General features: G+C 34.6%; 1 protein-coding gene across 1 annotated transcript in view; it reads right to left on the bottom strand.

The window, feature by feature from the left end:
* WDR19 (WD repeat domain 19) overlaps positions 1-16,480 on the bottom strand; it is a 37,580-nt gene that overhangs the window by 10,097 nt on the left and 11,003 nt on the right. Inside the window, exons 13-29 of the mRNA XM_079306112.1 lie at positions 16,172-16,278; positions 15,636-15,758; positions 14,184-14,333; positions 13,467-13,614; positions 12,622-12,826; positions 11,912-12,071; positions 11,221-11,331; positions 10,203-10,312; positions 9,069-9,126; positions 8,700-8,846; positions 8,505-8,587; positions 7,232-7,315; positions 6,016-6,162; positions 5,481-5,605; positions 4,446-4,558; positions 3,505-3,573; positions 3,065-3,142 (exon numbers count right to left, since the gene is read on the bottom strand). Of these exons, the coding sequence (XP_079162238.1) occupies positions 3,065-3,142; positions 3,505-3,573; positions 4,446-4,558; positions 5,481-5,605; positions 6,016-6,162; positions 7,232-7,315; positions 8,505-8,587; positions 8,700-8,846; positions 9,069-9,126; positions 10,203-10,312; positions 11,221-11,331; positions 11,912-12,071; positions 12,622-12,826; positions 13,467-13,614; positions 14,184-14,333; positions 15,636-15,758; positions 16,172-16,278 (2,018 nt within the window). The remainder of the gene's footprint in view (positions 1-3,064; positions 3,143-3,504; positions 3,574-4,445; positions 4,559-5,480; positions 5,606-6,015; positions 6,163-7,231; positions 7,316-8,504; positions 8,588-8,699; positions 8,847-9,068; positions 9,127-10,202; positions 10,313-11,220; positions 11,332-11,911; positions 12,072-12,621; positions 12,827-13,466; positions 13,615-14,183; positions 14,334-15,635; positions 15,759-16,171; positions 16,279-16,480) is intronic.

Here is a 16,480-nt window from a genome sequence, read left to right as displayed (position 1 = left end):
ATAAAAATCACCACAGCAGTAATTACATTAATCAATGTTGTGTTTCTCTCTGGAATACTGTGTGGGTTTTGTACGTGAGTCTCAGACACAGCAAAAAAAGCAGAAATTTAAGGAACATATCTTCAATATATATCTCCTCATAGAGAAGATGACTGCAAAGATTAGCTTGTACTTGAAAAGCAAATAAAAATTACAAAAAAAATCACAGAAATAAAAGAGAGAAAGAATCACACATAGGAAGAAAAAAGAGAAGACAAAATCTTTTTTTTAACTTGAAATACAAGGAAAAACATTAAGTGACCAAAAGTAATGACTGTTAAAGTTATGATGGAGGAGAATTTTAAGTAACACGTGATCAAAAGGTTGAACATCATAAGAACTGTAACTTAAGAATAATGAAATAGTTATCTGGATAATAAAGTAACTGCAACTACTTACATTAACAGATATTATTTATCCACTATAAACTGCCTTAAAAAGAACTGCTATTCCCTTAGTGGGGTAAACCAAAATCAGTAAAAGTAGTGGGTTATCACATAATTCTTCCCAACTTCTGACATCACCTAATGGCCACAGATGGCCATTCTGTTGATGATTAGCAGAAAGTATCACTACTTCCCCATGCAGGCTGCTTCTCCCCTTTCTCCTGCTAGGCTTCTAGCAGGAAGGGATCCTGTCCCAGCATGGACCAGTGATTTTATATGGTATTTGCCATATCCCTAATTATATTTCCCTTAAATAATATATTATAAATACTTATCCCTACATCACTCCCCCCCAAAACAGAAAGAAAGAAAAAAGAAAAAAGTGAAAGTAATTCAAGAAAATTCAAGAAAAATTAAGAAAAATCCCATGTTTTACTTTCATACTCCTACCTTTAAGGCCAGTAAGTTAAAAAGCAGAAAATGCAGGAAAGAATTTTCTAATACAATACATTTCCTAAGGTATTTGGAAAATTTATTATTGCAATCTGATTTAATACTATTTATTAATAATTTTAGTTTTTCTTTTCAAAATGTATGTACTCAGGAAATATGCACACAGAAAACAGCAGAACCTTGCTAGTTAATATTCCCTGAAAGAGTGCACATGACAAATTAAGGATCTTTATATGCTGAAGTTAACAAACAATAGTTGGCATAATCACGCATCTAAGAAATAGTTTGTAATTAGTCTGACAACAGTGCAGCAAAATTTTGGTGAGCATAATAGTTTTGATAATATGGCACTTCATTAAAATGCCACACAATTGTTGGCTGTGAAAGATTTAAAGCAATCAGCCTGCTGTCAGTGATGATCTGGTTTGAAGATCAATGATGAGCAAGTTTCTGCTGCATGGCTGTTATTAAATTCACTCTTACTTTCAGCTTTACAAACATGCCACGACATAGAAGCTTCTATTTTCTATTAAACAGTAATATCTTGTTTGGTAAGTTCAAGAACAGTCTCCATAGCATAATGAAGATAATAATTGTTTTTAAAGTAGTTTTTAAAACAAATATGTATGATTTGATAAAGTAAAATTTTGTTACTCACTGAGAGAGACTATGGTAGATTGGATTAAAGCATTCAGAAGAACAAGAGAGAGCTTTTAAATAAGGAAAACAAAGCTCTACACTGAAGTTCAAAGCAACGTTAAACACAGCAATAATGGCATTAAAAAAATTCCTAAGTCTTTTCTAAAATCTTTAGAATCTCTTCACTATGGAGATCATACTGCAGCTTGCTTCCCTTACCCATGTACTTCTTTGAACAAGGCAGCTAGACTGTTGTTCTGAGAAAAGAGACTGGATGCTACAGTTTGTCTCCACCCAATTTCCATCATAAATGTGAAATTAATCTTGCTCACACTGATACTGCATAGATTTTTCATCCAGTGCCTCCAACAGTTTAATTCCCTTTGGGTTCTTGCAGTTTAATTCTGTTTGTTTTGCTATATTTTGCTTTCATAATTTACTGAAGTTCACATTTCATATTAAAGTAAGAGGTAAATAATTAAGAGATAGAGGTTGGTTCCTTTTACCTTTTAAAAAAGCACAGTTTGCTTGTCCATCAAATGCTTAGTGTCTCTAAAAGTCTAAAATCTCAAACCCTTAATCCATATAGAGAGGAAAGAGACAGAGTTTCCAATTTCCTAACAATTGCAAACCACAGCTGTAATATTAGGGGCAAAATCAACTTACTGCACCGAGCTCCAGTCATTTCCATAATTTTATTGCCCTCAGCAAGGCATAAATTATTCTTTCATATGTATCAGATTGCACCTGACTGTATTTACCATGACTTGGTATGAGACCCTAAATTCCTTGACTAGGCAATTGATTGCAGACTGCAGCACCCTCACCTGAGGTCTGGCTTTCACCACTTAGCTCACGTTCCAGGTCTGCTGTAACAGGCAGTAAAACTTCAAGTGGTTCAGCCACTTAGTTCAATGAACTCAAGCCCAAATACAACTGAATGTACAATAAGCTCTATTATTATCAAAACCATTCAGAAACCAAAAAGGAGCTGCTAATTTTGAAAATCTGTCCACTACATTTTATGCCTTACACTGATGTTGAACACAAGAACTATTGTAGCCAGGTCAACTTTGGGGTTTTGACCTGCATCTCCTACTTTGTACCTTCCTTTTTTCCATTGCAAAAGCTATACCAACTCTGCTCCTGCAGGAAGAGATCAGTGCTGCAGCTTGTTTCAAGACATACACTTGCTGACTGTCCATCTGGGAAAGGCAACAGCCAGCTGTCAAACTGGCAACAACAAACAGCTAAGTTTTGTCTCTTGCTCTCATTATGAACATTAATTTGGACCTCCTCTGTTCAACCACCTGCTTTCATAAAGATGACTGAAGAAAATTTATTATATCTAAGATAGTTGCTTCCTTTCTTATATTTCTGAATCTTGAGTTACTGGGTGAATGACTCATGGAATGAACATACAAGTCTTGCTCCTTAACGAAAGCTAAAGCACAGTCTGTGCCTACTAAGAATTTTAGGACAAAGTTAGCTCAAAATATCTTGTAGCACAGAAATGTGACACTATAGCAGTGATAAAAATACAATACCTGGGGCATGCCATCCCCCTCTCCCATAAGATAGTCAATCAGCTGATTTGTTAGGACTTGATCTTTTGCCCGTCCCACCTATTAAAAAAAGACACAAGGAATTTTGATATGAAAGAAGAGAAAAATAACTTGTTCATAAGGAGCCTTTCCATAATACACTGACACTAGATAGATTTAGAACATGATTTTTTTAGTTCTGTATGTCCAAATCAGATGATTCTTTGGTTCATCAGCTTTGACTGATGCAGCAGTTCATATCTATTTTCTAATGTGTTAAGTTGGGAGTTTTAGACATGTTTAGATATCATCTTTATTGATTCTGTTTTCCTTCTATTTGCAATCTGTCCAAACACACTCAGTGATGCTGGGAAAATGTCACAATACTGAAGGTAAACTTCTTAAAAAGGTGAAGAATTTTTTGTTTAATTGAAGTTGCTTACTGTTTCAATTGCCATTTCCATAGCCAAGTTATCTTCTGTGCTTGGACTTTGCAAGAAGTGCCTTAATGCCTAAAATGATACAGAAGGAAAGTTAAAATTGAGACACTTGAAACTCATTTTTTTTTTATCATTTTCTATCATTCACATTTTTTTTATCAAGTTCTCTCTCTCTGCATTTTGATAAGACAAGTGGCACACCGAATGCTTATCTCAACTACAGAGGTAGCAGCTGCTCTTACAGATATTCATGCAAGAAACAATTGAGACTGCCAAGTTCTGGTGTACACCTTCAGCTAACTGTGAAAGATGTTCACAGCAATATGGTGAGAATAAATTAATGATTAATGTAATTAATGTCACAATGATTTTAATGTCATGAAGCTCTGCATGCCACAGTAGGAGTGTCATCTACAATGGCCATAATTTGCAAAAATCAGTCATATTTTTTGATATGTGTTCAATATGCAAAAGCCAAACCTTTAATAAGCATCAGTTCACAGACTTGTAACTGATCAAAAGTGTGTCAATTAACATACTTCAATTAACATATTTTCTTTTCTAAAAAAAAACTTTTAGTTAGGGCACACTACAGCATATAAATGAATTAGTTACTCTGCAGCCAAGTCTCCACTGATCAAGCCAATGAAATGTAAATATATTGTGGCTGTGGATCATGACATTCAGAGATTCACTTGACAGTAGTTTATCATTGATTCACCTCAAGCTTCAACTGCTGTGAAAATCCTTTGTGCATGGCAATTCATGGAACACAGTCTAGATAACAGTAAATATGAATAGTTTGCTTACATGTTTTATTATTTTAAAAAAATAACAGTATGTCATCACAATTAAGGCCCTTAAAATCTAATATGAATTTTCCTGCATTTTGAACAGTTTCTATAAACATTTAACTTTCACTGGCTTATCCTTTAAGTACTGACCCGTCCATATTGACCACATAGCAAGAAAAATTTCCCCGCCTGAAAATGTTTCTTTTCTGCTTCAAAATACAGTGCAATGCTCTGGTAATCTTCATTGGTAGTACTTTCAGAACCTGCAACAGACAGATCTGAGTGATAGCAGGGTATTCTTGTTAAATGAGATAAAGATCCTACTGAACATATTCCCATTCTACTTTGTTTTCCTCCCAACATTCAAAGAAAATCAAAGACAGACAGACTCAAATTATGTCTTACATCTTTCTTCCTATTTAATCAGACTAAATGTCAGACATCAGGAGCTAATAACATAGTGAAATAATTGTTTCCACAGGTTTTACACCATAATGAGATTTCTGTTTTTCACAGGATCCTAGAATAATAGAATGGTTTGTGTTTGAAGGGATCTTAAAGATCATCTAGTTCCAAGCTCCCTGCCATGGGCAGGGACACCTTTCACTAGACCATCTTGCTCATCCAACCTGGCCTTGGAACTCTTCCATGGACGGGATATCCAAAACTTCTCTGGGCAACCTTTTCCAGTGCCTCACCACCCTCACACTAAATAAATTTTTCCTAATCTAAATCTACACTTCTTTAGTTTAAAACCATCCCCCCCCTCACCCTATCACTACATTGTCTTTTAAAAAATTATAATGAAATGGCATTGCTATGATCTGATAATGATTTTTTTCCATCATGTCTTGGCAACAATAAAGCCTGTCAAGTGATTATGAGATTATCACCTGAATTGCTTTCACAGTTTCAGAATATGGAAGCATACTTGTATTGCACAAAGTAAGGTTATTGCAGCCAATGCAACCATCTGGTAGCACTACTTCAGTCTTCTAACCAAGACTCCATTCTGCTGTACACATGTAAAAAGGAGACAGCCACTACTCCAAAGTTAGTTTTAAACTAACTTTTTGTTGGGAAACAAAACTTAATACTCATTGTCTTATGATTTCAAATTGGATAAAAACAACTAAAATAACAGAAAAATATAATGCAAGCAAACTATGAGCCTGAAATACTCACTGATGATATCAGCATAAATCTCCATCTTATTGTGTTGTTGAGCTAATGTGAAAGCTTCATTATTACACTTGGACATAACCAGGAACTGGATGGCAGAACCATAGTCACCAAGCTGCAGAAAGAATCTATTCAGAATGACAAATTAATACCTTAGTACTAATTAGCTTAATGAGTACACCAAATGTTTTAGCAATATAGTACATAACATATATACAAATATGACACACTTCTAATCCATTTTATACCTTGATTGTTTTAACTAGGCTCCTAAAAATAACTTAGTATAAATAATACAGCATGGCAAATTTTTATTATTGTCTAAACTTCGTACTTCAGGTTAATATAATTTTAATCAAAAAGTCAACAACAAAAAAATCAGCATCTGTTTAGTTGTCCAAATGTTAGAGAATTCAAATCAATTAACTGAATTATAGTCACTAGCCAAATACCAATAACCAGAGTCCAATATGTTAGCAAGCCTCATAAATTCCCAATAGATACAGACTTCTTTTAATGTGCATAACATGATTGTTACCTGGCCACCATCTTTGCTCCTTCAAGAGACTGTGTTTCTCTCACAATATCAACAGCCTTTTCAGGATTATTTAGGTGATCCAAATACAGTCGAATGACACTATCCCATTGTTTTGCATGTTCATAAGCTATCACAGCTTCTGTGTACCTGCAAAATAATGGCTCCACATCAGTTGTTTTAACTTCGTAAATAATTCTTTGTGATATGGTGTGAAGGAAACATAAAGTATTTTATTTCTGTGAGATTACTTTGTCAGGCAGCTTTGAAAGGCAACTTCCTTTCAGTTTGCATGTAACTTTTCTACAATTACTACATTCTTCTTGGTTTTTCTATTTTATTTTCTCTTAGGAGAATGAAAAGCAGAGGCAACAGAAAAATGTCTACCACAATACTATTTCTGAACTATTCTGCCAGCATCTCTTTTGCTATATATTAAAAACAGTTAATTTCTCCCATATGAAATCCCTTGGGAGCAAGAGAACCACAAAAGCTAAATGTGATATCTAGGCATACAATTTAAAAAATAAGACCTCTTTCCTCTTCTGTAAGAAATTTCTCATTGTCTCACTACACAACTGACAGAAACAATATTTTCTAGTCCCATCAATGCAAACATTAAACTCTGGTGCTGTTTCATCTTTTAAAGTATCATTATTCTGAAGCAAATTTACTTACAGGTAAGGACTAGGAGGAACTACATTCCATGACTAAATGTAATCTATCTGGAGCTTTCACTTCAACTAATAACTTGTCATTATTCAATATTCTGCAAGTGCAGCCATTAAGATGTACCAGTAATTTGATTCCAGAATGAAAAAATGTCTTTAATGATTATTCTCCTTTGAACGACTTTTAAAATCACAGCTAAGGAGCTGTTAGAAACAAACTGAACTTGAATACTCTGCTAAGTGGAATGATGCTCAGTACTTTAAAACCTTTGATTACTTTTGTTAGAAAGATATAAATGTTTAGACAGAAAAACAATTAATTAAAAATACATTTTTGATACCAGATGAACGTCCTTAGATTACGTTTCAAATCTTCAATATACTAAGTGTAAACTTAAGCTTACATATTTTATAATCCATTTTTGTAAGACTATTTAATGCAAAAGTTTCAATATGTGCTTTAATTTATTTTACAAAAACACTAATGTATAATAGTAACAAAAACACCAATAACATGTTTTATGTTAAAAAAGAGCATTCAAAAGTACCTGCCATCTGCTTCCTTGGCCTTTGCATATTGTAGGTGAATCTTCGGAGATGAAACCTGAGGAAGAAGTTCACCAACCTTTGCCCTAGAAAGTTAATAGCTGTTTAATAAATACAGCTGGTTCCAAATTTTCTCCAGTAAAACTGTCATATTTATATCAACACTGAAAAGGTGCCTGATAGAAGAAACTGAATTTAATGGATAAGCTTTGAAGTAATTTCAGTATTTTTAAAGAGTTGAATTTTGTAAGAATAAGAAACTACAGCTTGCTTTATAAGCATACAGGCTTGAAGGCTCTCCTCCGTTTTGCTGAGGTGTACAAACATAAGAAGTGCCAGACCAACAATTTTTACCTCAGGTGTTCTTGGATTAACCAACAGAAGAATTAACAGCATTAAAATTGCAATCTGAAAGATCTGTTAAACCAACAAACTAAGCAGTGGGCCTTTTAGGACAAAGGATATGAGAGACTCAACAGAGGCTGACCTTAAATCTCATCTCTCTGACTAAAAACATGGGCACTCTTAAAACTGAACCTCTCTCTGCAAGAGTAACAAAGCTTGTACCTCCCACTGCCCAAATCAAGGTTATCATTAGATGCAAGCTACTCCTCTTAACCTAGTGTTCTCCTGGCTTATTCTGAAGCCAATTCTTTGATGAAATCAAATTTTAATTTTTCAAATAAATGTACACAATAGTCCAACCCAATCTTTAGAGCACTCATATGAAAGAGGTCTAACTGAACTGTTCAACCAGTTCCTAGTGTGATGAGTCCATAAAACATAATTAGGCCAGAATGGAGCCCTTAAATCTCTCAGAAAAATGGACTTTTCCAATGGAGATTTCACAATAATCAAATTAACTTAAAGAATGAAAACTATGATGGTGGCTACTCTTGAATCATTTCCAACTGTCCAAATACTCAGTCTCAGCTATGCATGTTATATAAAACTGAAAAATCTAATTAATTAAACAGTAGCTACACAAATATAATTACTATATTCAGTGTGGGTGTGTGCACATGCACAAAGGACTTAACTGCAGGAAACTTTGAACACAACAGACAAAAAAAGGAAAAAAAAATTCCCATTTACAGTAAGACTATATTAAAACCACATAAATTTCTGACAGAATCTTTAAGCTTGAATTTGGAACAACAAAATCAATAAAACATGGTTAATGAGGCATCTGTGTTATTCAGAGAATCAATATTTTTAAAAGAGTACCCCAGCATATCCTCTGAAATATAACATTTCCCTGAAACCTGTACTTACCAGTTTTTACACCGGATGTATACTGATGCTGCCTTGTCATAATATTGTCCCTTTTCATACAGCTGAGCAGCTTCTGAAAATTGCTACAATATCAGAAACCATTAAAATACGATTTCTAAATTAAGATCATAAATAAATTGCTAACCTAGTGAAATCACATATTCAGCCTTAACTTCTGTTAACTCTCTTGAGTACCTTCATATTCTCCAGAATAGCTCCACAGTCTCTTTTTAGTAACCTACTGGGATGTTTAAGGGCCTGGTCTACCCCTCGACGGACATCTCCCATCCGAATGGACATCTGAGCCACGCCAGCAAGGCAAATTTCATCCTGTTCCTGGTACTGGCAATCACATGAAAAGCAGTAATTATAGATTACACATTAGAAACACCAGGTCAATAAAGCAACAGTAATCAAGCATTGAAACAAACTAACGAAATATTACAAACTTCATACATTTAATTTAGAGCTGAATTCAAAAACTGGAATTTAAATAAGTCAGAAACATGACAACTTAATGTATATTGTGACAGGACAATGCTATCATTATTAAAAAGGAATTACCTTATTGTTTCCAGTGATTCCCTTCTCATAATGTGCCAGCGCATTAACATAATCACCCCTAAAAGAAAACCAGAAATTATACAGACAAATATTTTTAATAGGAACAGATGTTTGACTTTCTAACACCTCATGCATGCACATGCATGTATCTGTCTTGATTTAGACATAATAATTGCACAGAAGGTTGTGAGGAATGTGAGAGGTGGACAGTTACACAGAATGTCATGGCACTTCCTATGGACTTGATCAAGCTCTTAATACAAGACACAATTCCATGTCTCAATTCTGCTGGAGAGAGACCAATAAGTTTCCCTTGAAAGACAAAAAATCTATCTGCAAAATACACCTCAGTGGTCTCAGCTCTATTCCAGATTTTTCTAGAAGACAAAAGAAGGTAATCTTTGAAACGATTTAAAATTTTTGCAACCCCAAATCAAAGGCAATTTTTTTTTTCCTGGAGTATATTAAGAACCCAAGTTTTAGATGGCTACATTGCTTCAACTGCATCCATTCCTTCCTTACTGTGACCAGCAAGTATCCTCTCTCAATGCCAGGTGTACTGCTAGGGGGAGGGAGTTGTCTACAAACAACTAATAGGTAAGTTTTTCCTCTTGACTTAGATATTAAAAAGACCAGGTTTTATCTGGGAAGAATTATATTAAATAGACTTTAAAATCATGTCAAATGGTTAATATCTTCTGTCTTTCAAGGACTGGCAGCCTTGAAATTTTCTACCTATATGATTTAAGAAAATGAAGGCACATAGATATTTAAAGAGAGACAGGCAAAAGATATGGCTTTCATCCAAGGTAAGAAGGGTTAAATGATTTGGACTTTCTCTGTTTCCCAAGCATTTGCCTGCAACAAAGTATTTATTTAGTAGATGATATCACATAGTTGACCTACCAGTGGCAAAGAACTTACATGTACCAGAACTAGTCAAAGGAACTGTGATTTACTAACATGTCTCTAGCATGAAAGATTCCTTGCAAAACTCCTCTTCCTCATACTATAGCTGCAAGACCTCACTGAATCCTCTCTCAGCAATGCAGACAACTGAAACATCTGTGCTCTTCTATTGAGCATGAGTACTGGTTTAATATTCTTACACTAGAGCCTTAAAGGAGAACTTACATGAATTCAAGCTGCACTGCATATTCCTTTGATATGAAAGGGATTTGGTCTGGGGCCAGACGCTTAGCCAGCTGAAGTGCTTTGTCCCAGTGCTGCAGGTCTTTTCGCATCTATTAAGAACAGCAACATTTTCTGATGAAAGTATCAAATTTGGACTTCTATTCTGAATTTTACATTATTCTAAATACAAAAATTGACTTAATATTCTAGAAAGATTCAGATGATTTAAGAGACATTCATCCTGAAGGAAGGTTTGTTAGGTTGACTCTGGAAATGACAAGCCTGTTGGTCTCACTTCAGTGCCTGGAAATGATGGAAAAGATTATTCTGGGTGTAATCAAAAAACACTTGAAGGACAACGCAGACATTGGTCACAGCCAACACAACTTCATGAGAGCAAGGTCCTGCTTGACAAACTTAATTTCCTTTTATTATAAGGTAACCCAGCTGATCAAGGACAGTCAATTGATGTAATCTTGTTTGGATTTCAGTAAAGCTTTGAATTTGAATACAGTCTCTTAGAGTATATAAAATGTCCAGCCCACAGCTGGGTAAACACATCATGGGTGTGCAACTGGTTCACGAGGCACTAAGGGTGAATGGGGTGACATCAGAGAGGTGACCTGTCATCAGTGGGGTTCCACAGGGCTCCATCTTCAGCCCTGTGCCCTTCAACATCATAAATTACTTAGACATAAGACCTGAAGGTATGATATATAAGTTTGCTGATGATACTAAATCAAGGAAAAGAACTCCCTCAAAGGCAGGGAGGCTCTGCAGAGAAAACTTCTCACATTAGAGGGCTGGGCACTCATCAACTATATGAAGTTTAAGAATAGGAAGTACCAGACTCTGCATGTGGGACAGAGCGACCCTGGATGTAGAGACAGACTGGGGAATGAGATGCTGAAGAGCAGTGCCATGGAAAAGGACCTGGGGTTCCTGGTCAATATTAGCCATTCCAGCATTAACCTGGAAATAAAACCAGCAGAAAATAAACACATTCTTAAATTAATACCTCAAGAGCAGCAATAGGACAGGAGGATGCCAGATACAAATCCTGAGCCAGATTAAAATCACTAGTAAACATTGCAAGATGTCCTGCTAAAAGGTTGTGGTCTTCTATTCCCTGTAGAAAGACATAATAGCAGAAGTAGTCCAAAAGAAAATAAATACTGTCTAAAAAACATCGTCTAGTAAGAAAAATAAAAATAGTAAAACAAAATATCCTTACATTTTACAATGATGTGTATTGGATTCTACAAACCAGAAAATGCCCTCATGTGCTACTAGAGCCAACAGTCTACAACAAACAATTTGCAGAAATATAATTTCAAGGTACTACTTCACTTTTAGATGTGTAAATGCAATCTGGTTTATTTTTGATTTTTTTTAATAGCAGTCTTCAACATTTTCTCAAAAATAGTAACAAAAGGGAGAAGAGCCCCCCAATGCCTGAGACATGAATATATTCTGCTGTTCTCAAGCATATGCAGTCCAGTACTGCATACTGTGCAGTCCAGTAGAGACTGCAATCACTTCAAGAGAAACCAGTCTGTAGAGTTTGGACACTTTAGCCTCTATATCCTTTGAAAGCAACTTAGCTTCTGTTTGAACAAAAAGAATCCCTTCCTCCAGAAAATAACCCCCAAGAATGCTGTAATTCCTAAAGAGGAATTAAATCACCATATTTCCTATTTACATTTTACCTTTATTTCCTCTAGTGACATCACCATCCCAGCATTACCAGATGTTCGATAAACACGTATTGCAAAATCCACCTCCATATGATGTAAGCAAGCTTTGCCCAGCTCATTCCAACAAGACTGGTCATTCAGAAGTGTGCATATCTCCCATGCTTCAGAAAACCTATGGAAGGTAAAACATATTTACTACTATCCTAATTTTAGATATACTCAAAACTCCCTCTTAACATTTTTTTCTCTCTGTTAGAGAAAACATTAAAAAATTTACTTCTAAGCCATAGAGAGAGAGAGATGTATCAGGAAGAAAGGAAAAATACAAATGCATATCCTCTCCTGTTTCTACCACACTTTTTCAGGAAACCATCTGCTTTCCCTACTCTGGCTTTCTTTCATTATACTGATTTTGCATTGCTTCATTACAATGGGAGGAGAGAAGCACCTTCAGCCAGTTTCAGAGGAGCCACTGTCATAAAACCCCAAATAAATCTTGAAAAAAAATTACTTTAGGCTTTTACTTGATAGTGAAAAAAATGCAAACCACCACTGGGTTATTTACTTTGCTTTATTTACTGCCTGGAGAGCTATGTGAACTTATGGATCTATCTGATTTATCAATACTCAGAAGGACACTTTAAAATCACCAGGATATGCCATATTGAACTATAAGCACAGAAGAAAACAATTTACACAATATAAATAAAATGCAGATGTACCTTTTCACCATTAGAGTCTGAGTAAGCATTTGTCTCAGAATATCAGGTCCAAAGTCTTTCAAATTGCCAAGGAAACTGTGAGTACTTAAATAGATATTGTTTGTTTTCCCACTCTGAGTCTGACAAGTTAATTCTCCATTATACAACAACAAAGGTTTATGGGAATAGGGGACTTCTGTGCCACCTGCCAAAATAATCTTTGATCCTAGATTCAAAGATCAGGAAGAAAAAAAAAAAGTCATGTAAAAATCCCTACATGGCAAAAAAATTATAGCAAGCAGCTGAAAACTATATATTTTATAGTATATTATACTGTATATTTGCAAGGCATTAATTCAGGGTCTGTCATTCTGGAAGTCAGCAGCAACTACACAAGCACACATCTTTCAGTGAATATATAGAATATAAAGTTTTTAAACCAGTAAGGTCCTTTCCCAAATGTCTGCAGGTAGATTTCAACATTTCTCTCTTGCAAATATAGAAATGGCTATGTTTTAATAACTTTAACACTTTCAATAAATACAGGTTTTGTGACTCTGGTGCAAGTTTTGTTGCCTTGATCCTGAGATTATCCTCTTGAATGCTACAAAATACAATAGAAGCACAATGTGTAACTTTCAGATGAAAAACTATAATAGCAAGAAGCTTGTGGAGTTGAGACCAAAATGCCTTGAAGCCTTACAGAGAAACCTGCAAAGTAACTAGTTTTCTATTCATCAGTTGCACTTCAAATCTTCTTTAGTACTATTTATTTCTAAGACAAATGAACATTCAGATCATGTTTTACTTTATTAAGTAAAATAGTATAATCTTTAAGAATAACCTTTTTAAAGAGATTATGGTACCTTGAATGGTATCCTTATGAAAAACATAAGTGTATACTTTATCATCATCAAAAGCAACAAAAACACCTTTATCCATTGGCCAGTTTTCCCATAGGATTCCTTTAATAGTTGGTGAGAAGTCTGGAATCTCATATACTCCATCATTTACCTATGTATAATGCAAAAGTAATGTTACTTCCAAGTTACTATGGCAAGAAACAAAATATTCATCCCAGCTGTGATTAAAAATTTTATATTTTAATTTTAAATTTAAAACTTTAAATTTTAATTTGAATTAAAATTTTTTAAAACAAGTAGTGCAGAAATAGGGAAATTACTTTAAGAAAAAGTTTCCTTATAAGCAGTAATTCTGAATAAAACAAGAATTCAAATTTGAAGTGGAGAAAATACACATTTTATAAATTATATTTACTATTCTTCAAAAAGAAGGTATGGAGAGGTACAGTGAAACTGGTTAAATTATCTGTATTTAAATGCACAAACACATACATTTTTGAAAATTACCTACCACAAAACTTAGTATAATGAAATTGTCCTGATCTAGTATGACAGATTTTATTTCCTTACATTACCATTATCTTCAAGGTTTCTTGCCAGTTTCTTTTAACAGCATACATGCTGGACTGAAAAAATCTTCTTCATTTTCTATTAAAAACACTATATAGCTGAAGAGCCTGCTTGTAAATATATTATATTGGTATCTCACAATTAACTTACTGGACAATAGACAAACCCATCACTTTTGTCATCTATGAAAGCCATTCTGGTTCCACTGGGATCTGGAAAAACCTTTCTCACACTGACAGGATGTCGATATTCATTCACATATTCCCAATCTTCAATGTAGAAATAATGAATAACTCCAGTCTAATGAGAAATAATAGAAAATGTTAATAATTACATCAGTAAGTGGCAAGTAGGTAATTAATTTGGCTATAATGTCTTCCATCTTAGAACAGTGAGTGCTCAAAAAAAGTACTTCCACATGGGTTTTTATGCTTCATTCTCACACCCTGTTTTAGGTAAAACAAGAAAAATTTTGGGGGAGCAAAGAAAGGATTTGGGAGGTTTCAGGGCTTCCTTTTTTTTTGAAGTTGGTTTTGATATTTATCTTCCTTTGCTTTGTGGTGATGTGCATTTACTGTGCAGCTCTCTAAACAAATAAAATGCCTGTTTATTGCTGAGAGAAGTATAACCTTCCAAAAAAGCTGTAAAATTTGCTTCCAAGGAAGAACCACACATTCTTAAGAAGAGAGGTACCTAACTCAGAAATAAAAGCAATCAAACTAATTTGTGATTAAAGGTATAATTTTAAAAATTTGGCTTTTGACATTAATGGTAGAATTTGCACACATCAAATTGAGCAGTTGCAAATTTAGTACTCCAAATTTATCAGTATCAGTTTAGGTACTGAGGAGGTGGGAAAGGCCTCATTTGCTACAAATCCACTCAAGATATTAAACAGAGATGGTGGTTCTGCCTTTCCTCTGGAAGGTCAATACATCAGTCAGTATCATAAAGAACATGATGCTACAATGCCAAATGTGCCCTGTATTCCCAGCACCAAAGTGTCCTGTTTGTTTTAAAAGGAAAAAATCCTACCCTCATACATTAAAAAAATCTCCAGAAAAAATCCATAAGCATGTCCACATCCCTCTTCAGTGCCCTCCTTGATTCCTATCCTTGTTGAAAAATGTAAAAAATTCTTTTTGGACAAAGGCTACAGTAGCAAGTCAAGGCTTTCATTTATGCTATGATACTTGTATACATGAGTAGTTTTTTGTCCACATTTTTCACATCACCACTTAAATCAACAAATTTGCAAGGCAAGCATTATGTTCTTTCTTATATCTGGAAGACATTTTGATTGCCAGCTCTCTCACAGCTGCAATAGAATTGAGTTCTGCTAGTAAAAGCAACAAACTAGTTTTTGAACAAACACTAGGTAAAACTTAATCTTCCCACCAAAGCACATCACATAAATGCAACAGTAAAGGAAGCTGGATGCAATTTTGACTGTATTTGCTCAAAGTTCTTGTATAGAAAATAATCCACTCTGAAGTTCACAGATGTGCTTTTTGTTTTGCTGAAAGCATGAGCAGTATTCAAAAAAATTCAGGCAGAATTATATTCCATCTAAAAAGATCTTTTAAAAGAAATAATACTCACATCTGTACCATATATGAGGAAGTCACTAGTTAAAGCATGGCACAAAATTCGGTATTTAACATCATCTGCTGGGAAAAGTCGAGTTTCTCGTTCTTCCTGAGCACCCAAACCCTCACTTTCTATCTAAATATAAAGAACAGAACGAATTGAAAAACTCCACTGTTAACAATAGGGTATCATGGTGTTGCTTGTATCAAACTGTAAGAAAATTAGATGAAAAAAACCTTGCATGTGTATCCCTTAAAAACCCAGCATCTGCTTCTCTCATACTACCAGAGACCTTTAAAATAAAACTTGTTAAATAGCTGACAAGAAAACTTTTTTCTTCACCTGTTCTAGTCTAGGCTGTATTTCTAAGTCTACAGAAACTCAGCTCTGCATTTTACTTAGTCAGCAAAAGTGTTCTGAAGAATTTTTAATTTTTATCTTCATTAACAGAAAATCATTGCATTTTATTTAATTTTAAAAAACTACATTAACTTGTTCAGTTTATATCAACTCATTAGTTCAACAATCCAAACTGCCAGAGCTCTTACCATATGCAACTGGACTTTACCCTCAAAAAGAGCAGCAGCATAATCAGAATTGAGGTGCATACTTGCTACTGTCCCCAAGTACTCCACATCTTTAAGCTTTTTTACATCTAAAGGATTAAAAAAAAAAAGATAAGGTAAAAATACTTTGATTTTCTACAGGTCTTCACTTATCTAAATCTGCAGCTGAGTAAGCAGATGTGAAAATCTCACAAGTAAGCAGAGAAGGTCAAGTCACACATAAAGAGACTTTCTTCTTAGCAGTCAGAGAACTGGTTTAGAAACCACAAGAGAAACTCTTTTCCTATGCAA

The sequence above is a fragment of the Erithacus rubecula genome (genome assembly GCF_903797595.1).
Source record: "Erithacus rubecula genome assembly, chromosome: 5".
Classification (NCBI taxonomy): Eukaryota; Metazoa; Chordata; class Aves; order Passeriformes; family Muscicapidae; genus Erithacus; species Erithacus rubecula.
The sequence above is the reverse complement of the archived record's forward strand: the minus strand, read 5'-3'. Positions and strand labels throughout refer to the sequence as shown.